Source organism: Remersonia thermophila, chromosome 4 (assembly GCF_042764415.1).
Source record: "Remersonia thermophila strain ATCC 22073 chromosome 4, whole genome shotgun sequence".
NCBI lineage: Eukaryota > Fungi > Ascomycota > Sordariomycetes > Sordariales > Chaetomiaceae > Remersonia > Remersonia thermophila.
The window spans coordinates 2,033,626-2,059,337 of NC_092220.1; the positions used below are offsets into that span (position 1 = coordinate 2,033,626).

At 62.5% G+C, this 25,712-nt stretch overlaps 4 protein-coding genes across 4 annotated transcripts; 2 read left to right on the forward strand and 2 right to left on the reverse strand.

Annotated features, from left to right (window-relative positions):
* Positions 1–1,715: 1,715 nt before the first annotated feature.
* On the forward strand, positions 1,716–4,157 carry VTJ83DRAFT_4717 (uncharacterized protein; the record flags this gene model as incomplete). Its single annotated transcript, XM_071011237.1, has 1 exon — positions 1,716–4,157. The coding sequence occupies one exon, from the start codon at positions 1,716–1,718 to the stop codon at positions 4,155–4,157; it is 2,442 nt and encodes an 813-aa protein (XP_070866167.1).
* A 1,007-nt stretch (positions 4,158–5,164) lies between these two features.
* VTJ83DRAFT_4718 (uncharacterized protein) lies at positions 5,165–7,544 on the reverse strand (the record flags this gene model as incomplete). Its single annotated transcript, XM_071011238.1, has 6 exons — positions 5,165–5,170; positions 5,299–5,798; positions 5,935–5,979; positions 6,109–6,609; positions 6,788–7,135; positions 7,205–7,544. 6 exons carry the CDS (start codon positions 7,542–7,544, stop codon positions 5,165–5,167), a joined length of 1,740 nt encoding a protein of 579 aa, XP_070866168.1.
* A 1,259-nt stretch (positions 7,545–8,803) lies between these two features.
* VTJ83DRAFT_4719 (uncharacterized protein) lies at positions 8,804–14,584 on the reverse strand (the record flags this gene model as incomplete). The annotated part of the gene is made up of 3 exons (XM_071011239.1): positions 8,804–8,835; positions 8,915–14,205; positions 14,271–14,584. 3 exons carry the CDS (start codon positions 14,582–14,584, stop codon positions 8,804–8,806), a joined length of 5,637 nt encoding a protein of 1,878 aa, XP_070866169.1.
* Positions 14,585–19,293: 4,709 nt separating this feature from the next.
* On the forward strand, positions 19,294–24,943 carry VTJ83DRAFT_4720 (uncharacterized protein; the record flags this gene model as incomplete). The annotated part of the gene is made up of 3 exons (XM_071011241.1): positions 19,294–19,589; positions 19,663–23,358; positions 23,467–24,943. 3 exons carry the CDS (start codon positions 19,294–19,296, stop codon positions 24,941–24,943), a joined length of 5,469 nt encoding a protein of 1,822 aa, XP_070866170.1.
* Positions 24,944–25,712: the final 769 nt, after the last annotated feature.

A 25,712-nucleotide genomic window follows, 5' to 3' on the forward strand; every position in this document is an offset into this window, starting at 1 on the left:
CCCTGGTCGACTTGCCATTTGGTGCCTGCCCAGGCTGGCCAAGCCCTGCACTGTCGCTCCCTTGCGCTCCAATGCTCCAATCCATCGTCGCTTCGTCTGTCTTTATGGTCGCTTTGAGCCACGCTTCCGGGGGGATTTATCGCGCGCCATGCGGACCCACGACCAGACCCTGTGTGAACGTTGCCATGAAAGCAAGCCGGGGTCGGGGCCGGGGCCCGTTTATGTGCTACGCAGTATACTACTATATACTATACTATACATACAGGTACGTACTTTTGAGAGGTCCGGTTTCTCGCTCGTTTCCCTCCCCCCCGCCGGGAACTCATGGTTCAACGATGGCGGCCCCCCAGGGAGCTTGTTGGACGCCCGACTTCAGCCTGAGGTGACGTGAAATGGAGGGGGCTGAATGCAGCTGAGCTGGCGTAATCGTCAGGCAAGAGCCCGTTTCGACGAGGCGTGTTTAGCGCCAAGGTACCCGCTCGTTGGTGGCTGCAGTTACGGGTACCTGTCCGTTAGCTGGCCCACCGTCATCATCTGGGACAGGGGGGGGCATCATTTTCGATGCAACCTTCATTTTGTTCGCTCTGCCCATTCCTCCACCAGTCCGGGGTCTCAGCACCCTTGCTTGCTTGCTCCGCCCCAATGTCGGGTCCGTCCTCTCATCCCCCTCTCTTTCTCGTGCCCCTGGTCCGTCGCGCTCGTTTGGGGAGGGGGTTCATTCGTTCCGTTCCTGCTTCTCGGTCCTGTCTGCTGCTGTGTGCGTCCAGCCTCTCACGCCAATCCTTTCCTTTCGTTTCCTTTCTCTTTCCTTTTCTTTTTTTTCTGTCCCTGCTTCGCCATCGACAAGATCGACCCCGGCGCCTCTGTCCACCACGACGACAGTCGCTCTTCCGCCTTGGTCCAGCGATTCGCGGCCCTCCGACGCGACCCCCCCAAGCGAACATCGTCGTCGTCGCCGTCGTTCGCCCGACCTCTTTTTTTCGCGCAACCCGGAAAGCAGGCCCAGCCGTGACCGTCCCGATGCCCGCCCTGTCATGACATTTGAACGCGAGCTTCCGACGACGCCACGAGGGTGAAGCACGAATTTACGACCCAACAAGTCTACACACAGTTTCGACGATTTCTCGTCGAGTCGCTCTTTTCAACTCAGTCCATCGCTTTGCATAGCTTGCCAAGGAACTCGTCTCGAGTCTTTCCTTAGGCTTGCCACATGTAAGTTGGAGCGACCTGGTGAAAGCACTGGATGCGCAACGCATTTGCGAGATGTAGGCCCAGCACGACCGTCGCGTTGCCAGATGCGCTCCGGCATATGTCAACACCGGGTTGCGCAAGGGTGTTGGCGGCAGAGCGACGATCTGGCATTTTGTCGGCGATGCGCGACGAGAGAGGAAGCGAAGGAAGGGGGGGGGGGGTTGGTTGGGCTTCAGTGAGAGGGAGTCGGTTGTGGACGGCTTGCTGACCTGCTCACCCACCACCAGAAACACATTCGTTAAACACCTTTGTCAAGTACGCTCCTTAGCATCACCCTGACAAGTGAGTCTCCCGCGGCTTGATGGTGTTGCTTGGACTTGGTGCTGACGCGTCGTCGTTGGCGTTGATAGAGCCAGACTTGCACACGCACACACATACACAAAACACACCCCCGACGCATCACTTCAAACACCGACACAACACTTGCCGGAGTGGACGAGCATTACGCCACATAGCCTAGGAGGATGAAGACAGTTTCCGTGTTAGCGGCCGCCCTGGTGGCCGTCTCGTCGGCCGTTGCGAGCCAAGAGGGGGCTCGGCCTCAGTTTTACTTCCCAGAATATGTCAAGCGGCAGATCACCAACGTCACCGTCCCGCCATCCCTGTCTCCTGAGCCGAGCCAGCCACCGTTGGATACGGCCCCGCCCCAGGACATCTCCTCGGACGATGAGAACACCGTGACCATCATCACGACCAGCACCATTGTTGTCATCCCCACGTCGACCTCGGATCAGGTCCTTTCTAGCGACAACGTGAGTGACAGCACGACCGACACATCGTCGACCCAGGATCCCCCATCTACCATAACATCGGCCCAGGAGACGCTGAATACCGACACAACAAGCCAGACCGAGGTGATTGAGACGACGAGCAGCGACGCCACCGAGGATGTCGTCTCGACGGGCGATGCGGAGGACCCTTCTACCACGGCTACGGCACCCCCTACCAGCGACCCGGCCACCGAGACCCTGATCGGGACCAGCAGCAAGGACGAGGAGACGTCATCGACCTCGGAGGAGTCGACAACCTCCGAGCCGCTGTCCACGCCAACGACCACGGAGCAGTCTACGCCGTCCGATGACGAGGTACCTACGCTTACACCCACGCAGGAGGAGCCCACATCCCAGGAGGAGGAGCCTAAGCCAACAACCACGCAGGAGCAGACTACTACATCCGAGGAGGAGGAGCCTACGCCCACCGCCACCGAGTCCAGTGCCGACGAGGAGGAGGAGCCAACCTCGCCCGTTGTGATCCCGGATCCCACAACCACCACCAGCCAGGATGATGTTCCCACGACGACGTCGCAGCCTGCCGAGGAGCCGGTGACTTCTGAAGATCCCGTCACAACAAGCACCGACGTCGAGGTCGCGCCGACGGACATCGTCACGACGGAGGAGCCCGCCACAAGCGACGTTGAGACGACCATTCCCGATCCGGAGCCGACCGCGACCGACGGAGTGACTGAGCCAGGGACTACCGACGTCCCGCCGGAAACCACCGAGGAGCCGGTTCCTACCGATGAGCCGACGACCACCGAGGAGCCTGTTCCCACCGATGTGTCAACCACTGAGGAGCCAGGTCCTACGGGTCCTACGGATGAGCCGGTGACTAGCGAGCCGCCGACCACCGACGAGCCGGTGCCTACGGATGTGCCGCCTACGACAACGGAGCCCACGTCCGACGTTACCGAGCCCGGAACGCCAAGCAGCACCGGAGACGCGGGCACCTCGACTACGTCGACGGATGAAACGAGCGTCACTAGCGCGCCTACTAGCTCTGGTTCGACCAACGGCCCGGCCAGCCCAAGTTCGAGTTCGACAGGTTTGACTAACACGTCATCGTCAGCCTCCGGTTCCAAGGCGACCCTCACCACCACCACCAAGCCGCCTGAGGTTCCCACCACGACGAGCCGCCCGCCCGAAGATTCCGTCACCAGCATCTCGGCCACCGCTACCTTCACCGTCACCGGGGACGAGTGGATGCCCTCGACCATCGTCCTTGCCCCGACCACCAAGGTCACGTCGGTCAGCAAAACTACCTCGGCCACAGGCCTTCCCTCGACGCTCCCGTCTGCCATCTTGCCGAACACCGGCGTGCGCCCGTCTCCCGAGGACACGAAGCTCATCCAGATCGGCTTCCGCCAGGGCTACGAGTTTCCCTTCGTGGTTCAAAACGACATGGCGGCGGCGCAGATCTTCAAGCACCTGCCTCGGGCTCTTGCCGATGCCGCCGGCTTTGACATTAGCAAGGCCGAGGTGGTCCGCCTGGTTCCGCTCGATACCCAGAATTCGCTCGGCTACATCACGACGTGCGCCCACGTCACGTACCCCGTCCACATGATTGATGCGCTGGCGATCGACATCAAGAGCACCAACTCCAAGCTGTACAACCACCCGGATGAGCTCGTCTTCAACCTCACCCAGCAGATCAACCAGGGCATCCCCATCGAGCTGGGAGGCATGCCCGACGGCCTCTTCTCGGATTCCCCAGGCGGCAGCAACTCGGCAGGTGGCGGCTCCAACAGCGACCCCTTCGGCAACAACAATGCCGACGGCTCCAACGGCTCCAGCGGCTCGGGCACGACGGCAGGCATCGTCAGCGGTGCTGTCGCCGTCGCCGCCGCCTACGGCGTGGTCATGTTCGTCGTCGCACGCCGGTACAAGCGCAAGAAGCAGTCCCACCGCCGCGCCAGCTCCATCAGCAACCCGTCCGACATGAGCGAGACGGGCCGCGGCAGCCCCGCGCTCATGGGTGGCGCCTTGCTGAGCCGCGACTTCACAAGCAGCCCCTACGGAGCCGTGCAGCGCGAGAGCCATGGCAGCGGCAGGAGTGGCATGGGCAACTCGGGCCGCACCCAGTTCATCTCGGCGCCCGTCGCGGCCGAGAATTCACTTGGCTGGAACTGAATGAAGCCGGTTCGGTTCGCTTAGGGATGTGCTTGTCTCTAGCTAGCCTACCCGCCTGCCATAGCTGCCGCTACGCGCCGTTCCTGGGCGTCCTGTCGTGCTCCTCCGCCTCGCCGCTTGTATCATCGCATTGCCATCATCGCCCTCCTCCTCCTCCTCCCACAGCGGCTACGCCGTGTGCACGACCATCTCCATCCGCCCCCTCCCCCTACGAGATGACTCGCGGAACGGCGGCGCGACCACACCACCGCTTCAATTTTCGTTTCGATACCCCCAACTCGGTGAGAGGCGCGTTTGTGGGTTGGATTCTCGGCTACTCAAGCGAGAAGCAGCACACCCCTAGGCGACCGCTCTCCGAGATCTTGTTCGGTTAATGGGTTTTGGTTTTTTCGATACGCCGCTCTTTGCGCAACGTCACCATGTCAACATTGTTCGTTGTCGTCATCATCAATCCGATATAGATGAGGCAGGATGAGCGAAGGGACTCAAACAACAACCTCGGATCGGGAGAGAGCTTTTCCAGCCATGTGTTTTCTTGAGTACCGTACTGTACCGACACACTACTGTCTCTGCCTTTTTCTTTTATATCACCTTTCCATCTTCTTGGTCTAGGCTTTGTTCTAGCACACGATCGCCTTGGCCTGTTTATATTTATTCAATTTACTTTTTTATTCTATTTCCACGGTGCCTGTTCTTTCTGGAATGGGGGAGGGGGGACCCCCTGGCTGAGTTGTGATGATGTACGCGCTGAGAGAGAGTTGTATGTGACGAACAATTGGTGATCGGTCAAGCCTGATACGAATGAAAAGCCTCCCAATGGCGCTCCCGTTCTTGGTTCCAATCCGCTTCGCCGTTCTTGGGATAGAAAAGATTGAGGTGACGTTGAGACAACCGGGAATGCCATCTACAAGCTCCATTGATGGATTTGGAAGCCTTGAGAACACCCCGGATACCAGAGTATGTCCACCTGTGGGATGCCCGCCCGTCTGCTTCTGGAACATCGGCCTCTAGAGCTACGTTGCAACGTTCCGAAGAGCCATGCCGACCATCATCATAACATATACCGAAACCCCCTTTCTCCTTGCCCTCTCCTCGTTCCGTTTTTGCCCACCCTCCTCTTTCCCCTCTCGCTTCCCCCGACCAACGCCTGTTCCTCCTCCCCATCCTCTTGAAGCCCATCCCGGTCTTCACCACTCCAGTCTTCCACCTCCTCTTCCTCTTCCTCTTGCTCTTCCTCTTGCTCTTCCCCTTGCTCTTCCTCCCCTTCTTCCAGGTCCTCCTCCTCCTCCTTGTCCCATCTCGCATTCACCCTGGCCAGCCACCCCCTCAACGCCACGGCCAAGACCGCCACGCCCGCCATGCCGCCGGCGCAGACCGCCATGCCCGTCGCGTAGTACGGCGCCTGCCGCTCGGGGAACAGGCGCGTGCCGACGAGCGGGCCGCACTGGCCCAGGACCTGGAGCAGGGCGAACGCGGCGCCGCGGCGGGCCGCCGAGGGCTGGTTGTTGACGGCCCAGGCGAGGGTGAGGACGACGACCGAGAAGAAGCCCACGGCGGCCGGGTAGAGGGCGAGGTAGCGCAAGGGGTGGGAGGGAGGCAAGGAGAGCGGGGGGTGCGGGGAGAGGGCGAGGAGGGCGTAGCCTAGGGAGGAAAGGAGGGCGTCTGTTTTGTCGTGGGGGAGGAGGAGAGCAGGGTGTGTTTGTGTTAGCTACAGCAGGGGAAGGGCCCGACGGATGGATGGATGGGTTGCGAGGAGGTTGGGAGAGGTGAAGCTTACGAGCGATAAGAAGGGGTGAGCGGGCGCCCATTTTGTCCGAGGCGTCTGGATAGGAGGCGGGGGGGGAAGGGACAGGTTTGTTAGCCGGTGGTCGAGAAGGGCAATCAAGGAAAAGCTAAGAAATGGACGAGTGGGGAAAAAGAAAAAAGAATCCAAAAAAGGGGTCATCCGTACAAGCCGTGATCAAGGCAACCCCAAACGCCACCAGGTAGGGCGGCGCGGAGAGAGCCTGCGCCTCGACCGCGCGATACCCCATATCGCGGATGATGGACGGCAGGAACACGGGTAGCGACGCATACGCCATGTTGGTCAGGAACAAGATGGCCGCGGTCAGCCACGCCGCCGGGTCCTTCAAGACGGCGAGCGAGCCGCGCACGGCGGCGGCGACCCTCCCGGCCCGGCTCCTCGGGAGCAACGGCGTCGGCGGCGGCGGCGGCGGCGGCCGTAGCTCGTCTTGCCTCGAGGAAGACGGCGCGCGCAGGCGCAGGCGGGCGACGAGCTTCTGGCGCCGGGACAGGAAGGGGGCCGTGTCGGGGGAGTCGGGGATGCGGTACCAGGCAGCGATGGCGGCGAAGACGGAGGGGAAGCCCTCGATGAGGAAGAGCAAGCGCCAGGGGGCGATGGGGATAGGCGAGCCGAGCTTGAGGATGAGCCAGGCCAGAGAGGAGGCGAAGGCTGTCGCGAGGGGGGCGGCTGCATAGCATAGGGCGACGGGGGGGCCGGGGTTGTCGTCGCTGCGTGTTAGCGGTGGTGCCTGTCCAGAGGAACAACGGAGGAGATGGAGAAAAAGAGAGAGAGAGGAGGTCGGGGGGACGGGAGGGGACGGGAGGGGACCAGGGAAACCGGATCGCACCAGAGATGAAGATGGCGGTGCGAAAGGCCAGCTCGTCGCGCCGGAAGAAGAAGGACAGGTAAAACGGCACGGCCGTGAAGCCCGCCTCGCCGATGCCCAGCAGCGCGCGCAGGACGATCAGCATGGGGTAGTTGACGGCGACGGCCTGCAGCGAGGCCACGACGCCCCACGAGAGCACCAAGGCCGAGACGTAGATGTGGGCGGGGATGACGCGCCACAGGAGCGACATCCACTCAAAGGCGATGTAGGTCACGTAGAAGGCGCCCAGGGACCACTCGTACCAGCCGTCGTACGGCGGGTCGGATTGGAGGTCCTCGTCCATGCCGGCGATGCGGGCGTTGCCGATGTCTGTCCGGAGCGTTGTTAGATAGGCCAAGGGAAAGAAAAACAAGGCCCTTCTTCAGAGGGGAGACTCGCTGGATCGGTCCAGGAAGCTCAGCATGTACAGCAGGGCCAGGAACAAGACGAGACGGCGGTCCAGCAGGCGGACGACGGCGCGCTCCTCGTCGGGGGTGTAGAGCGGCGTCTCTCGCCGAGACCCGTCGAGGCGGCGGCGGCGGAGGAGGCGTCCTCCGGGTGGTTGGCCGTGGAGCTCGCAGCCTTGGCCGTGGCCGTGGCCATCTTGGATTCCCGAGTCCGAACCCGGTCCCCTGGGCTCCTCGGGGGGTAGGCGTTGCGGCCCCTGGGCGGGACCATCACCACCAAGCCCGGCGCTGGGGGTTGATGCTGATGCTGTCGCACGTCGAGTCTCGGCCATCGTTCAGCTTGCCGCGGATGCATGGGCGCCGTGGAAGGAAGCCGGGTAACCCCTCAGTCGGTGCCCAGGTTTGAAATCCAGTACAACGACAGAAAGAAGATGGCGAGCGAGAGCTCGTGCCGTGCTATGGTGAGCCTTGGGTTGTACTATATAGTTACGTGACTGAATCATGACCTCGTCCGCGCATCCCGTCGCTTTGAGTCCAGCGCCAACGATCGTCCTTGGGCCGCTCCAGTCAAGCCTGCAGCTTTCCAGCCACGGCTCTGGGCGTTGACGTGTGTGACACAAAACCCGCAGAATCCCTGCGCTGTTGTCTCTCCCTCGGCTTACCGCCCTCGCCCTCGCTTCCTTGCAGCTGGCAGGCCATGCGGAATGGTTTCGGATCAAAAGCCGAAGGGCCATCGAGAGAGGGGCCATGGACGTGAAGCATTCCGGCCTGTTTATTCCTTGGCCGCTTGATCGGACGCTTGATCTCATGACACCACCCGGCTTCCCTCCCTGACCTTCGGTACCGACGGCGCACACACAACACCTCAAACCCCCTTCCGAAGGATGAAGGCTGAGAGGCACACCTCCCATATTAGCCAAGCAATCCCACCCAACCTCATCACCTTCTGGTTATTCCAAGCTTCCTTCTTCATTTCTTCTCACAAGTCCATCTGTCGGGGAGGCCACGTTGGGTATCCAACCACACATCATCACATCCATGACGGGATCTCCAGACCCTACGCAGAGAGAGAGAGAGAGATAGAGAAGAGACAACAGGCGACGCAGGCAGGCATTTCCTCTGACAGATAACTCCCATTTTTCCCTACAAGACCGTCATCCCCAAGGTGCTCTGGTTTTGATCGCTCTCCAAAACCCTCCGTGCTGTCTGTCCCACCTGTCCATCCGCAGAGCAAGGGGGGGGGGGGGGGGGTACGTATCAACCACCCCGCGCCTTCAATGCAAGCATTACATCGATTATACCAAAATTTCCAGCTGGTTCAGAGTACCACAGAGCCCAAATCTCAGCCAACCCCGATCGACCACCATGCCCCCAGGCGACGCCGTTGGATCCACGGGATGCAAAGAGGCAGGCCGGCTCGGAGGATCTGAACCAAAGAGAAAGAGGAAACGCAACAAGAAGCAAAAACAAGCAAGACACAATAATTCCAACGAGACTCCTCTTGACACCCGAGAGCAACCAAAGAGACCAAACACAAGTGAACGATGCCAGCAAAACAACCATGCAGCCTATTCTCCTATCCTTTGCAGCATCAAAGCTGTCCAGAAAGAACCGCCTCGGTCGCTAGAGCACACACGACAAGGTCAGCAACCCCCGAGCCAAGGCCAGAATGAGAGAGCACGGGAGAACCGGGGAAACTTACCGCTATTGATATACGCCCTCTTCACATCCAACGGCACGCCAAACCTCCTCTCCAGCTCCTGCTTCACCCCCTTCTTGGTGACCGTCATCAGGTCGGCGGTCCTCAAGATGTCCCGAATCTCGGCCAGCAGCGCGTCATCGCTAGGCATGCCCGCGAGGTTGGTCATTTCGAGCTCGGCCTGCGACCCGCCAAACTGGCTCTGCCGGTGCAGGTTGCCGGTGCTGCCGCCCAGCCCGCCGCCGAGCATCTCCGACGCGGACAGGGAGAGACGGCTCGGGGCGGTGGGCATGGCAGGGTAGCCCGCGATGGAGCCGGGACGGCTGGGGGTGTAGCCACCCAGGCCGCCGCCGTACTCGGACATGGGCACGTTCGGCCGGGTCGCGTACGAGTAGCCAGACACCTCGGAGCGGGCATCGTCGTGCAGCCCCACGCCCTGCGTCTGGGCCTCCCAGAGCTCGGCCTGGTAGTCCTCCCACTTCTTGCGCGGGATGCTTGCCGGGTCGAACTTGCCCTCGTCCGAAATGACAATCTTCTTGCCCTTCTCGCCCGCCACGACACGCGTGTTGCCCCAGTTGAAGTCGTCCATGTGCCAGAAGGCGTAGAGCGGCAGGGCAAAGCTAAAGACGGGGATGGCGAGCACGTACAGGATCATCCAGCCAATCATCTCCCACTTGCGGCGCAGGATGAAGATGATGGCCTGCAGGCCGTAGATGGCGCCCAGAAGAACGAAGGCCGTAATAGGGATGACGGTGGCGTTCCGGACGATCATGACGACGAGGTAGACAATGTAGGCGATGGTGACGGGCTGGACGATGGTCGACAGCAGGTCGATGAACACTATGAAGCGCATGCTGAAGCAGCAGAACCCGCACAGCTGGTTCATGGGGATGAGCTCCATCAGGTTGTGGACGGTCGAGTTGATCCAGCGGCGGCGCTGCGAGAGGAACACCTTCCACGAATCCGGGGCGATGGTCCAGGCGTGGGCGCGGAAAATGTACTTGGTCTTGTACTTGTTGTGGTACTTGAGCAGCAGCGTCGTGAGGTAACGGTCCTCGCCCAGGTGGAGCAGGTTCTTCATGTGCAGCGTATCGACGCGGATGGTGGCGTACGACTCGACCACCTCCTTGCTGACGAAGAGCGGCTTGCCCGTGTCGGCGGCGCGGATGCGGTACATGGAGAAGCAGCCCGGCAAGCACGTCACGGAGCCGAAGAGCGACTCGAAGGCCTTGGACAGGTTGTGTGAGATGTAGTACTCGTAGACCTGGATCATGGTGACAAAGGACGACTTGGCGTTGGTCAGGGCCGTTTCGCCGCAGCAGGCAATGAGGCGCGTGTCGTCGATGAAGGCCGAGACCATGCGGGTGGCCGAATCGGCCGCGACGACCGTGTCGGCATCGATCTGGAACAGGAACTCGTAGAAGGTCGGGTTGACGCCGATGACGTTGCGGATCTGGTGGTACATTTCGAGCTCGAGCGGGCTCATGGGCAGGTTGTAGTGCACGCGGTTGAGGAAGCGCATCAGGATCATCTGCGAGTCGCGCTTGCCACGGTTGCCCGGGCGCGACACCTCGGACGGCTTGCCAACCTTGACGACAACGAGGAAGGGCACGATGTGGCCTTGCACCTCGTACAGACCCGAGTACACCTTGCCCATGTTGTGCTGCTTCTGGCCCTCGCCGAGCGACTCGAAGCTGAGGGGCTCCGGGTCGACCGCCTCCGACACGCCCAGGATGTCGAGCACGATGCGCGGCGTCGGGCGGTCGTTGCCCTGGCCGATAATCATGCCGTCGCAGATGACCACCAGCAGCTTGCGCTTGTCGTCGTAGCGCATGCGAGCCGCCGAGTCGATGGCGCGGCGCAGCGAGTCCTCATCTTCCGTGTAGGCGGGGACCTGGCAGATGACGAACTTGTCCAGGTTCTCGGGCATCGTCTTTGTGCCGAACTGAAGGGCGGCGAAGAACTTGAAGGCGATGACGCTGGCCAGCAGGATGGACACGGCCAGCACCAGGTACTCGGCGAACTTGCACTGGGGCGAGGCGCGCGTGTCGAGGTCGGCCACGTAGAAGAGGTTGTCGAGGCACAGCTGCATCCGCTTCTTCAGGTCCGCCCTGATGGGCAGGGTCTCCCACAGCTCCGTAATGTCGTCGCCGGACCGCTCGCGGAAGAGGTCCACGACAAGCGGCTCCATGAAATCGACGGCCTTGGGATCGAAATTTTCGGGCTCGCCCGGCGGGGCGCGCTGAGGCCGGGGCCCCGAGACGTACGTCGTCAGGTCGTAGACGCGCTTGTTCAGGATGGCGATGGTCTGCTTTTCCCGGGAGCTGAGGGTGCGCACGTACTCGGCCGAGTACCCGACGTTGCCGACCTTGTAGTTGGCGCGCAGCATCTTCATGCGCTGCGAGAACCAATCCGGGCGGCTGTCGTTGGTGTGGTAGCGGAAGTCGTGGAAGCGGGCATTGGGGTCCGACCTCATGATGACCGCGGCGGAACCGGTGAAGTTGGAATCCCGGTAGCTGAGGAGGACGGTGGGCGAAATGGAGCCTTCCCTGCCCTGGCACAGGGCCGAGACCTGGACGGGGAACAGGCCCGTGATGTCCATGCCGCCGTACTGGGTCAGCATGCGCTCCGGGAGGTACTTGGGGTAGTGGCGCGGGATGAATTTGCCAATGTCGAAGATCTGGCCGCGGATGGCGGCGTAGGCGCTGCGCCCTTCCTTGCCGTCGTACTTGGAGAGCTCCTCGGGGCTGTAGACGTGCTGGCGCGGGCAGATGAGCATGGGGAAGCCGACAATGAAGAAGGCGGCCACGAGGCAGCTGAACCAGATGATCATGTTGATGGCCAGCTTCTCGCGCCAGGCCATGCGCACGTCCTTGCGCGGCATGCGGCCGATCCAGCGGATGAGGAAGTCCGGGATGAACCAGGTGAGCAGGTAGACGACGAAGACCCAGCGCTTACGCGAGGGGCTGTCGCGGTACTCCTCCACCTCTTGCATCTCCTTCTCGTTGCCGCGCTCCGCCATCTGCTCGCGCGTGTCGAGGTTCTTAAACATGTCGCCGCCGCCAAACGCCGAGGCGCCCGCGTCGGAGCGGGCGTCCACGTCGTTGCTCCCAAAGTAGCCGGCCTTCTTCTCGCCGAGGCTCCCGGGGGTCGCGTTGCCGGCCGACACCAGCAGGCGCTCCTTGGACATGCCAAAGGGGTCGCCGGGGGTGGAGCCGTCGCCGGCGTCCGAGGGCAGGCCGTAGCGCCCCGACTGCGAGATGTTCTCGCCGACCTGGGCGATTTCCATCCAGCAGCGCTCGCTGAGGAAGACGCCCGTGGCGCCGATGAACGCCTCGTTGGCGGGCCAGCGCTTCTCCTCCACCACGGCCTCCACCTTTTCGCGCTCGCTGCCGACGAGCGACGTCTCGGCCTCGGCCAGGCCCAGGAACTCGCCGAAGGGGAGGAACAGGCTGAAGTCGGCCGACCGCAGCCTCTGGCTGATCTCGGCGATGCCGAGCGACTGCACCTGGGCGCGGACGCACTTGGAGTCGAACTGGTTGGCGATCCGGCGATCGTTGGGCTTGAGGCAGAAGACAAAGTAGGTGTTGGTTCCCGGGGCCGACACCGACTCCTTCACGTTCTCGAGGGCGGCCAGGAACTGGCCGGCGGCGCCCTGCTCCGACGAGCGCGCGCCGGCACCGCCGCCGCGCTTCGAGTCTCCGGCGTCGCTGCCGAGGTCGATGGAAGCATCCCTCTCGGCGGCGGCGGCCTTGGCGGCCTGGCGATGCGCGAGGGCGCCGGGGCGGCCGCGCCTCGACATGACGCTGGGGGCGCGCATGGGCCGGGAGCTGACCGAAGCCTGCATGACCGTCGTGCGCTCCTGCGGGTGGACGACGGTCTGGAGGACCTCTTGGCCGAAGAGACGGGCGACGAAGGCGCTCTTGGTCGACTTCATGAGGTTCATGAGGTCGCCCGAGATGACCTCGCCGTTCTCGTCGATCAGGCCCTTGACGGGGTATTCGACCTCGCCGGCGTAGTGACGCACGGCGAAGGTGGCGGCCGTGTTCTCCGTGTAAAAGTTGGAGCCGGGCATCTTGGTTTGGGACGCGCTCACCGTGATGGCCGGGTTCTTGCCCTCGAAGCGCTTGCGAAGGCTCTCGAGCAGCTGCATGTCGGTCCGGTGACGGCGGGTCTGGTCGTCGAGGATGCTCAGCAGGCCGTTGCCAGGCTTGAGCAGGCCCTTGACGGCGTCCGAGTTGTCAAAGTAGCTCGTCGGGGGGACGGCCACCTCTTCCGACTCGAGCATGTCGGCGCGGCGGTCAAAGAAGTTTTGAAGCGTCAGGTTGTAGAGGGATTCGGTGGCGGCGTTGGCGAGCAGCTGATCCAGGGTCGAGCCGGTGGAGCTCTGCTGCTGGAAGCCCGGGAAGTCGATGACCGAGATGGTGTTGGTGATGGACTCCTCGGCGGCGCACACCTTTTGGTTGATGCTCTCGATGACGTAGGCGACCAGCAGCGAGTAGAGGGTGCGGGCGAGCTCGTTGGCGTTGGCGCGGGCGCCGGCCGGGTCGAGCAGGACGGTGACGCGCTCCTTGTGGATCATCTTGGTCTTGTAGCCGAGCGTGGTCTGCAGCTCGCTGGCGCCGACGCCGAGGAAGGCGGCGATGATGCCGAGAACGTCCTTGTTCTTGACGCTGGTGGTGGTCTGGCCGCCCTCGTGCGAGAAGCCGCCGCTATCGTCGCCCGTGGCGGTGGTGTCGGAGGTGGTCTCGAACTCGAGCTGGCCGATGTGCAGGATGCTGGCCAGGAGCTGGCAAATCTCGGCGATCTCGCTGCGAGGGAACTCGAGCTTGCGCAGGGCCGTCTTGAAGAGCTGGAAGCCCCCGGCGTCGTCGATGCCGACCTTGAGCTGGGTCGGGTGGCCCAGGTACCTCCACCGCTTGGACGTGGTGCCCGGGGCATCGAAGCCGAGGTGCGTCTTCTCGGCGCTGCTGGTGCCGGCCAGGAGGTAGTAGAGCACGTGGAAGTTGCGCTCGCCGGGGGGCACGGCCGTGATCCGGCTACGCTCGAGGCGGTGATCCAGCAGCTTGGCGCCGATGAGGACGGGGTTGGTCGTGGCGCCCGTGTCATACTGGAGCTCGAAGAAGAGGCCGGCCTTGGAGGCGGTGGGCGTGGTGGCCGTCTTGGTGGTGGTGAGGGAGTCGAAGACGTAGGCGGCGTACGAGATCTTGTTGGACAAGGGCGTCGAGGAACGGTTCAGCAGCGAGGTCAGCACGTGGGAGCGTATCGTCGTCTTGCCGGAGCCGGATTCACCCCTGGGAAACGCGTCAGCGAGCGGCTCACAATCTCTCTGTGTCAAGCCCAGACGGGACCGGCGTACAAGAAGAGGATGGCCTGGTTCTCGGAACGGTGGCCGAGACGGAGAAAGGCGCGGTCGGCCAGGTCCTCGGCGGCCGCCTGAGCGCACGAGTCACGGGAGCCATCTCCCTTGTTGGAAGCCGTGTAGGTGTTGATGCAGATCAGGCCGTGGGACGAGAGGCGCGAGATGGGGATCTGGACATGGAAGCGGCTGGCGAGGTGGGCCGTGAGCTGGGTGTCGGACTGGGAGTGCGCCGGCAGGGAGGGGAGCGAGGCCTGGTTGTGGGCGCCTCCTCCGGCGCCGGTCCCGCCGACCTGCGGGAGGTTGAGCGCCATGCTGGTTGGAACGGCGCCGCCGTGAGCTGGCGGGCTAGCTGGCCGGCTACAGCTGGGAGCAGCTACCTAGTTGAAGGCAGGACACAGGTCGCGACGGAGATGGGAGTGCGGTGGTCGCGGGAACGGCAACCGTGTTTCCTCGTCGTCCAAGAAGACAGAGGCGGAGACGGGAGCTGGGGGATGTTGAGTCGGTATCTTTGGGTCGTGCAGTTGCGTTCCTGATCGTGATGGTGGTCGTGGTCGTGGTCGTGGCCGCGTCGTGGTTGGGGGCCTGGGGGCTGGTGACGTCGAGGCAGACGGACCGCGAATCAAAAATTATGAGACATACAATAATAAACAAAGCAGCAATACAAGGCAAAGACCACGAACCCAGGCCAGCGTCCGGGAACAAGCAACGGCCTGGCAGAATCAGGGGAGCCAAAAAAATCAGACGAGCTGCCGGACCGTCCCTCTGGCCGTGGCCGGGATGGAAGAGCAGCGGAAAACGAGCGTCTGCAGAGAAGGGTAACACACGACACCTCCTCGAGGGCACAGGAGAGCGAGCGAGTGTCTCTGAGGGGGAGGGGGGACGCGAGAGAGAAAGAGAAAGAGAGAGGGGATGGAGAGGGAGAGAGGTGAAGGTGTGAGGACGGGAACGTGACAGGGAGACACGGCGGGGGCCCGGATTGGACGACGGGAGCATGGAATGAATTGGGATGCAGCGAACAGCACAAGCTCCTTCCCACCCAACAGTGGAGGTGTCTCGTCAATTTTCGCTTTCCGCGCCCACCCTCCCCCCAGACGGCAGTTTCCACCCGCGTACGTACTAAGTAGTTATGTACTATACAGTACTGTGGTACAGGCAAGTACGGTTTCCAGCAGGCGCTGACGGGGAAGCCTGGGCTGGTTTCATTGGACGCCTTTGCCAAGTACAGAAAGAAAAAAAGGGGGGGGAGGGAAACGGGCTGCAAACCGTTCCTAGCCTGAGGTCTCCTCCACATTTCGTGGTTTCTTTTTTTTTTTTTTCAGTCCCTGGACGGCCGCTACAGTGGGCCATTACGGCCAAATTCGCAACGTTCATGCCTGAAATACCGTCATTACAGTCATTACACCAGTCCAAGCCTCACTCCCTTAAAATCTTCCCCCCTCCCCCCCCTGATTAACATGCAGTGGACGGGCAGGGGCCGGCGCATCCATCGGGATCCTGACACTGGATCAAAACAACGAAAGATCTGGAACACCGCTTTGGAGGCTTGGGTCATGCACACCTACGCGTCGTACCGGGAGTTGCATTTTTGGCTTCGCCTTTTGGTTTCTATGGATCGCTTCCACGGATTCGGACGCCCATCTCCTGGTTTTCGTTTCCAAGTTGCCATCCGCTTCGTGTTGGCAGCCCGGCTTGCGGCTTGGAAACGTATCGAAGAGGAAAAGAAAAACAGTGCACCATCAGCGTTGGAAATGGCCTTTGCTCACAGACGACATTAGGTAATAACTGGCTCCGATCACCCCCCTCCCCCCGGGTCAAGAACCTTGCATGGGCCATGGAAATGCAAGAAGTGCGACACGCAAAACCCACCTGCAGACACACTCAACACACGCGCGACTCCATCGAACGCGCATCATGGTTGCCGCCGCATCAGCCGGCGTCAAACCCCACAAGTGGTGAGGTGGGCCGCATTCCAGGGATATGCGGCTCCGACGGGGACGCCGGGGTCGCCCGACGGATGAGCCGCTGGCTCCTGGAGGACGGACATTGAGGCTGTGTTTGGCATTCTAGGCGAGGCATGACCCTCGTTGGAACTCGAGAGGCGTGGTTTCACGTGCTGCGGCGAGCCGGGAGGGAGCTCGAGAATTACTGCGTACGCAGTATGTAGTTAGAATCAGGATGCCAGCGGCAATGAACAAGCGCACAAGTGAACCTTCACCGGATCCCCCCCCCCCCCCCCCCCCCCAGCCCTGCGGATGGCGTTGCGAACACAACGGGCCCAGGATCGGCTCTTGCGAAATTGTGAAAGGCTCTGCCCCAGCGGCACAGCTTGCTGATGTTTGGCCATCTGAGCATTGTGGCGGCATCACGAGCTTGGCAGTGGCTCCCGTTTCTCCGCAGCGATGAACGTTGGTTACCATGGTTGGTGCTCACCTCTCTCCCTTGGCAGGATTTGCATTTCTTCAGCCTGCTCGGGATCCTGTGCCGTGGCTGGGTCGTGGAGTCGGCCAATCGTTGCCCGTGGTTCGGCGTTGCTACGCCGTGCGCTAGGCTCGGTAGACGCCTCCAGTCGGGAGCCTATCGTCGCCGTGCGGCTCCCCATCAGGCAGCGCATCGAGTACATAGGGGGAGAGCAGCCCGCTGGTCCGAGCCCAGCAGGATTGAAACACGCCGCTTGACCGGCGCGCCCGGCCGCACGTTCTGAGACATGAATACTATACCTACCAACACGCCGTCCAACGACTGGCGAGATGGTAAAATTGACTTGGAACAGGAGATGGGGTGGTGGAAATTACCCCACAATGGCAATCTCGCCGGGGCCTGGTCCGACTAAGGTGAACCCGAAGGGGCCCTACGAACCGCAAGAGTAAACATTAGCGACAAATCGAAATTGAGCTTTCCTGGGGCTTCTTGACCAACACAGACGCTAACGCTGGTGTTGGGTGCTTCTCCAGATGCGCCGCAAGACACAACGGCGTCTGCATTGTTAATTTTTTGTGTTTGTGAATGGCCGCGTCGCGCAAGAGGATACGGTGCAGTGCATCCGTGTCCACTCATTCCAACAAGTGCACTGCCGTCCCCTCGGACAGTGAGAGCCGGCTGAACAAAACACGGCCTCATCCTCGACGGCGGGTTGCCCTGTGTCATGTGGGGCTTCGGAGCTCGTGTCCGGTAGTTCACCAGACGGGATCATAGGTTCGTGTGGGCAATGCCGTTGCGCCGTCTGCCCACGTCTGGTGTGCTGTGGTACAAGCACTTTCTACTGTGTATAGTATCTGAGGTACACAGCCCACGCCCGACGTCCGGCCTCTCTTGTTTGGCTGCGGTCATGCTCTTGCGGCGATGTGGGCACAACCTCGCGCTAGCCCCTCTCGTATATAGTACCTCTCTGCTGGGCCTCGTATTGGGCCGCCCGGGAGTTGCCGAGGACCCTTTTTTAAAGATTTGCACCGCCGCGATGCTTGGATCTGGGTGGTATGGATGCAACCTTGGATCGTCAGACGCCGATGCGCTGGCCTCGCAACCACCACGCCCGTCCCGGGCCATACACAGTACAACCTTCTGGAACCTCAGCGCGCCATCCGTGGTGCCGAGCGGGCTCTCTCCACAGCAAACCCCCGAATAGACATGCGCTTCCCACTTTGACAGCCGGGAGCGAGAGAGCAACGCATCCTGACGGCCTGGGATGCGTGAGGACAGAAGGGGGGGGGAGGGGATGGCAAGACTCTGTCGGCGGAAATTGCAGAAAAAGAACAGGAAACCCACCGTGCTCAGGAGGCATCATTCCATGCCGCATGTACATACAGGATTGCACGGCATGGCATGCAGGTGTCTATAGTACATTCTCGCCGTCTTTTGTGTTTTGTTTTCTACATACTTTTGTGTCTTGTTTTTTTTTTTTTTTTTCCCCTATCCCTTCATGCACAGGCGGATGCGGGGCCTTGGCATAAGATTCCTTGTCGGTTGTGGTCCCGTCCCCCATGGCGTAATCGTATGTATCGTAATTTCCACGTATTGGCCCCACCGTCAGCTGCAAGTTACAAGGGGCTCAGGGGGTGAACGCAACAGATGATTCCCCCCCTCCCCGCCTTCTCCACCCGTTTCTCGTCTCCAGCGGCCAGCCAGCTTCTTCCCGGCTCGTTCAGGTCTCCCAGGGCCTTCATCCCTCCCCCCGAGCAGCCACTAATCTTTCGCCCCCGGGCGCCATCGCTGCCGCCAACCCGCGTGAGGTGACCTGGCGCGGGCCCTGATCGTCTCGTCTTGACCCGTTCCCGTCCTGTCCACACACACCACACACCACCCACCCACACCTCAGGGATCCATCCCCGGGCACGCCTGAACCTGAACTGGGCCTAGCAGCAATTGGATTTTCTGACCACTTTCTCTGTTGCTTGCTTGCTGTTTCCCTCGCTGCCGTTACCGCTGCTGCTGCTGCTGCTGCTGCTGCTGCTGCTGCTGCCGTGGTCGTCGTCGTTGTTGTCGCCGACCCGTCCCAAGTTTTACCCACGTGAACGCCGTCTCACTCGCTCGGCGGTTTCTCTACAATCGTTTGGCATCTCTTCCCTCGGAACCTTTGTTTTGAATCTTCTGTTGGCTTCTGCGACGCCCGGCCGGCATTTGGTAATTTCGAGAAAGGGGCGCTGGACCTCAGTTGACTCGCCGTTGCCCTCGCGACCAACCTGCATCGCACCACGCATCTCAGTACTGCGTACACAGGCACGCACACATACCACGGTACACGCACCGGCGACGATTGGACGCCTCTTGCTCCGACCCGGCGCGCCAGAGCTTCCCTTCTCCCCCTTACACTCGTTAGCGATAGCATCGACTAGCCCTCGGCGTCGTTGGATCTGCTGCCGACAAGGACGTTCACGGCGGGACATTGTCGAGTCCGTTTGTGGGAGCCGTCTCCGTCTGCCAACGCTCCGCCCGCGACAACGGCGTGCCGAGGCCCTGTGAAACGCCCTCGCTCCCGGCCGTGAGCCCCCTTCCCGGGGCACCGCACGCCAACGTCGTCGACAACATGGCGAACCGCACGTCCATGTACTCGATGGGCTCCGAGTCAGGCCTGGGAGGCTCACGCGGCGGCCAGCCCGTCCAGGTCTCGACAACGACCCTCCTCAACGCCATCCACAACTCGTACCTGTCCTCGCAGCCATACCGCCTCGATGCCGCCACCAGCCTCGTCGTCAACACGTGGCTCACCGCGTCCCAGCCGGGGCCAACCGGCCAGGTCGGCGGCACCATTGACGTCGACCTGGTGACGCGTGCCTGGGAGCACGCCCGCCGTCGTGCCGAGGACGGCTGCATCATCTTGGGGTAAGCCAGCGCCCGTGCGGCCCTGCACCGTCTTGCGTCAAAGCCCCGTCTTCTAACCCGCCGCTTCTTGCAGGTCCCTGCACACGTCCACCCCGTCGGTGCTGCGTCCCGTCCTCACGGCCCTGCCCGTCCCCGTCCCGAGCTCGCTGCTGCAGGCCCTCCACGCCATCGAGCCCTTCCTCCGCTGCGTGACGCCCTACAACCCTTCGACCCCGCGGCAGGTCGCCCTGGGTGCGACCTTGACCCTGAACCTCGCCGGTAAGGTGGTGGGCGCCAGCCTCGCGCTCTCCCAGGGCGGCGTCGACGCGGAGAAGGGCCTGCTGCGCATCCCCGACCAGCCGGGCCACCGCGCCTTTGACGTTTTCTACTACCTCCTCACCTCGGCCTCCACGCCGGCCGAGCGCGAGTTCCTCGGCCTCAAGGGGGCGTCCAACTACCGCCTGCTGGCCCGCTCCGGCACCTACGATCCGCCCTCGTACCTGCCCACCGCCGATGATGGCGCCGCCGCCGACGACTTCCGCAACGCCCTCAAGGAGATCGGCATCAAGGGCTCCACCCACCGCAACTTCATCTCCACCCTGGCCGGCCTCCTGAAGCTGGGCGACACGCTCGACTACGCCGTCGACGGGGAGGCCCTCGAGGAGATCGCCGAGGACGTCGGCGGCCTGCTGGGCCTGGAGCCCGAGGTGCTCGCCAAGCAGTGCACCACCGACGACCGCACCGTCCTGCTCGCCGGTCTGTACGAGGCCCTCGTGGACTGGGTCATCAAGAAGGCCAACGACGCCGTCGCCGCCGAGCTGGCCCGGGCCGACGCCGACGGCGGGACCCCGAGCCCGGTCGACGACACGGTGTGCCTCCACTTCCTCGAGATCCCCGACCCCAACCTCGGCAAGGCCGTGGCCATGCGGGGCGTCTTCGACGACACGCAGGGCATCAACGCCGAGATGAAGCAGGACGGCGTCGACGTGCCCCCCGCCAACAGCTCCGTGCTCCGCGAGATGCAAAACGCCGTCGCCGAGGTCGGGCCCGAGCTCGGCATAACGGTCGGCTCCCAAGGCCGCGAGCGGCAGCACCAGTGGGAAAAGCGCGAGGAGGTGCTCGAAAAGGTGGCCCTGGCGGCCGAGGACGATGGGTTCCTGAAGCAGCTGCTGCTGCCCGTCGCCGCCGAGGGCATCACCCTCGGCAAGAGCAACCGCATCGACATCGCCCAGCTGCTGAGCACTAGTCGTGCGTGGTACCACCTGTGCATCCACCCGACCGACGAGTCGCCCTCCAGCGTGGCCGCGCTGCCGTCGGTCAACTCGGCCTGGTCCGCCGGCACCGTGTCCCGCCAGCTTCGCGCCTGGCGCCTCCCCGAGTGGGCCAACCGTCGCAACAAGAACCTCGACTACACGGCCGACTTTGACTTTGATGAGTTTGTGCGTCGCTACCGCCTGCTGGGCTGCATGGACGGCCGCGACGGCATCGAAAGCTGGGTCCTCGAGCGCGGATGGACCAACGGCGAGGTCCTCCTCGGCCACGAGCGCGTCTGGATGCGGGAGGGCGCCTGGTGGGAGGCCGAGGGCATCCTCGACATCAGCGCCGGCGGCGGCGCCGTTCCCGCCCCCGACGCCGAGAGGCTGGGGAGCCTGCCGGGAATCCCGCACCCCGGCGGCTTCGGCACCAGCTACGCCGGCTCGGGGAGCGGCTTCTTCGCGCCCCAGCAGCCCTTCCAGGACGTCTCGTCCAACGGAAGCCGGGAGCAGCTCGTCCAGCAGCATCAGAGGAACATGAGCCAGGTGTCGCTCGGGGCCGGCGGGCTCGGGGCCGGCCCGCGCCCCTCGGGCCCGCCCTCGATCGCGCCGACCGCCATGACGGGCATGCGCAACGTCAGCAACGGCGACTACGGCCTCGGCACCAAGGGAGACAGCTACAAGGGCGGCAACATGTACTACAACCACGAGGGCCAGCTCGTGAGCGAGCTCGACGCGGACCTCGCCGCCGGCAAGAAGATCGAGGAGCGCCCCATCTCGTCGGCCCGCCGCGCCTGGGTCACCGTCGTCTGGATGCTCACCTTTTGGATCCCGTCGCCGCTGCTCAAGTGGGTCGGCCGCATGAAGCGTCCCGACGTGCGCATGGCGTGGCGCGAAAAGCTGGTGCTCTGCTTCTTCATCTTCCTTCTCAACGCCATCATCATCTTCTGGATCATCTTCTTTGGCAAGCTTCTCTGCCCCAACTACGACAAGGCCTGGTCCCGCAACGAGGTGAAAAACCACATGGGCGCCGACGACTTCTGGGTCAGCGTCAACGGCAGGGTCTACGACATCACAAAGTTCTGGAAGCTCGAGCACGGCACGCCCGCCTGGCAGTCGACCCGCGAGGCCATGGAGCCCCTGGCCGGCCTCGACATGGATGGGTATTTCCTGATCCCGCTGACGCTGGCCTGCCCCGGCGTCGTCACGGACGAGACCATCGAGCTCACGCTCAACAACACCAACGAGTGGACCCAGGCCGAGCACAAGTCGGGCTACCACGCCCGCGAGCGCACCGGGTCCATGGGCGCCACCGACTGGTACACCAAGAAGTTCCTGCCGCGCATGGAGGAGTACTTCACGGGCGACCTCGTCTGGAACGCGGACCAGATCCGCCAGGAGGGCGAGGACTGGAACCACATGTGGTTCATGTACGAGGGCAACGTCTACGACATGACCGACTACTTCCACACGCAAAAGGTGATGCGCGACCACCCGCGGACCGCCTTCCTCCACCCCAAGGTCGTCAGCGTCATCAGGAACAGCCCCGGCCAAGACCTCACGGAGCAGATCCAGATGGCGTTCGACAAGGCCAACTCGACCGAGAAGGTGGCCATGCACAACTCGCTCAACTGCATCCGCAACCGCTTCTACAAGGGCAAGCTCGACTTCCGCGAGTCGGCCCGCTGCCAGGTCAACAAGTACATCCTCATCGTCTTCACCGCCGTCCTCTGCGCCGTCATCGGCATAAAGTTCGTCTCGGCCCTGCAGTTCGGCGGCAAGCGCCGCCCGTCGCCGCAGGACAAGTTTGTCATCTGCCAGGTGCCGGCGTACACCGAGGGCGAGGACTCGCTGCGCAAGGCCCTCGACTCCCTCACGGCGCTCCAGTACGACAACAAGCGCAAGCTGATCGTGGTCATTTGCGACGGCATCGTCGTGGGCGCCGGCAACGACCGCCCCACCCCCAAGATCGTCCTGGACATCCTCGGCGTGGACCCCAAGGTGGATCCTCCCGCGCTGCCCTTCAAGTCGGTCGGCACCGGCAGCGAGCAGCTCAACTACGGCAAGGTGTATTCGGGCCTCTACGAGTACGAGGGCAACGTGGTCCCGTACCTGGTGGTCGTCAAGGTGGGCAAGGAGTCGGAGCGCACCAAGACCAAGCCGGGCAACCGTGGCAAGCGTGACTCTCAGATCCTCCTCATGAGCTTCCTCAACCGCGTCCACCACCGCGCGCCCATGAACCCGCTCGAGCTCGAAATGTTCCACCAGATCAACAACATTATCGGCGTGGATCCGGAGCTGTACGAGTATCTCCTGATGGTCGACGCCGACACGTGCGTGCGGGAAGACTCCCTGAACCGGCTCGTGGCCGCCTGCGCCAAGGACGCTAAGATTGCCGGCATTTGCGGCGAGACGAGCCTGCAGAACGAGGAGCGCTCGTGGTGGACTATGATTCAGGTCTACGAGTACTACATCTCGCATCATCTGGCCAAGGCGTTCGAATCCTTGTTTGGCAGCGTCACTTGCTTGCCTGGATGGTAAGTCCCGTTCTTTTATAGAGCTCCCCCCCCCCCCCCCTTTTTTTTTTTTTTTTTTTTGCCATTTCGCCCGAACCGAGCCGCTGACCCCCGAACCTCTCGCAACAGCTTCTCCATGTACCGCCTGCGCACCGCCGACAAGGGCAAGCCGCTCATCATCTCGGACGAGGTCATCCGCGACTACAGCGAGTGCCACGTGGACACGCTCCATAAGAAGAACCTGCTCTCGCTCGGCGAGGATCGCTACCTGACCACGCTGATGACGCGCTATTTCCCCAACATGTCGTACAAGTTCATCCCGGATGCCTACTGCCAGACGGCGGCGCCCGAGACGTGGAGCGTTCTCTTGTCGCAGCGTCGCCGCTGGATCAACTCGACCATCCACAACCTCGTCGAGCTGATGTTCATCCCCGAGATGTGCGGCTTCTGCTGCTTCTCGATGCGCTTCATCGTCTTCATCGACCTGTTCGGCACCATCATCCTGCCCGCCACGTGCGTCTACCTGGGCTGGCTGCTGTACACGGTCATCACGCGCACCGGCCCGTTCCCGCTCATCTCCATCGTCATGCTGGCAGCCGTGTACGGCCTGCAGGCCCTCATCTTCATCATGAAGCGCCAGTGGCAGCACATTGGCTGGATGATCATCTACATCATTGCCTTCCCCATCTACTCGTTCGTCCTGCCCATCTACTCGTTCTGGAACCAGGACAACTTCAGCTGGGGCAACACGCGCATCGTTATCGGCGAGTCGGGCAAGAAGCAGGTGGTGGCGGTCGACGACGACGAAGGGTTCGACCCCCGCTCGATCCCCCTCCAGCGCTGGGACGATTACGCCCTCATCAACAACCTCCCGGGCCGCCGCGGCGGATACCCCGAGAAGCCCCTCGACGGCACCGGCCTGGGCGGCGGCGTGTACGACGAGAACTACGAGATGGACGACATGAAGTCGGTCTACTCGTCGGTCCGCCAGTCCTCGGTGCTCGCCGGCTTCCCCGCCCGCGGCGCCGCCGGTGCGGGCGTCTTCATGCCTCCGACCCCGGGCACGCCGGGCACGCCGTTCAGCCCGGTCCCCATGACGAGGTCCAGCACGTTTGTGGGCGGCGCCGCGAGCCCGTACATGGACAACCCGGCGGCCAACCGGCAGAGCATGCTGTCGATGCAGCAGGGCGGCCTGGCGGGCGACCGCCGCTCGCACACGCCGTTCGGCGACGGCAGCCGGGCCAGCGCCGCGCCCGGCCTGCGCGGCATGTCGGGCACGCCGCCCACCCTCGGCATCCCCGCCAGCGGGTCCAACGCGCGGCTGTCGGTGGCCGGGCTGCCGCAGAGCCAGAGCCGGTTGAGCATCCACCCGGACACGAGCACGGGCTCGTTTGGCGCCGGGTCCCCGTCGCCCCTGGGCGGCAACGCGGTCGATGACGCGGCCATCATCGAGGCGATCCAGTCGGTGCTCCGGGAGGTGGACCTGGACAGCGTGACCAAGAAGCAGGTCCGGGTGCTGGTGGAGCAGAGGCTGCAGACGGAGCTGGTCGGCGAGAGGAGGACCTTTATGGATCGGCAGATTGATTTTGAGCTTGCCAACATGTGAAGCTGAGGCAGGCGGAAACCATTGGATTGAAAAGGGGGGGATAGAGAGAGAGAGAGAGAGAGAGAGAAGCGGGGTGGTGTGATGATGATGAAAGGAGGGCGGGGAGGGAGGGAGGGGGGTTAGTTTCCTCAATGTGTTAGTCCTTGGGTCGTTTCCATGGGGTTTTGGGGTTTGCTGCTACTCTTTGTTTTTTGTGTCTCTCGTTCTTTTTTTCCCCTTGGTGGTTTGAGAATCACAAGCTATACATCGTAGGTAATAATGAGGGTTTGCATTGTTGGGTAGACGCTACGGTGCGCTTGTAGGCAGGTCGGTTCCGGCCCCTCTCCGTTTTCCATTCCCTTCGGTTCCCTTGATGCTTTGTATTTCCCATGTCGTATTCATCAAGCGTTGGATGCTCCAAGAAGACCCTGAGAGAGAGAGAGAGAGCAAAGGGGGGAAACCCAAGCAGCGTACAGACACCTCGACGCATTTCCCGCACGAGGATCACCGCTGACGGCTTACAACCGAATGCTCATCGACTGGATACGCTACCAAGTGGCGATCGAGATTCCTGGAACGTGTCATGTATATATGTGTGTGTGTGTGTGTGTGTACCTAGCCAAAGGGTTCTAAACTAGATCTGGAGGTCCGCCTCTGAACCTCTGATGTTGAAATCACTCTCATGGCGGACGTCTTTCCATCCGCCCGCCCGCTCCCCTCAGAGGGCCAGCACACAACCAATACGGCGACCACGGGTATTATCAGCGTCCCCCCTCTCTCTTTCTTGCGA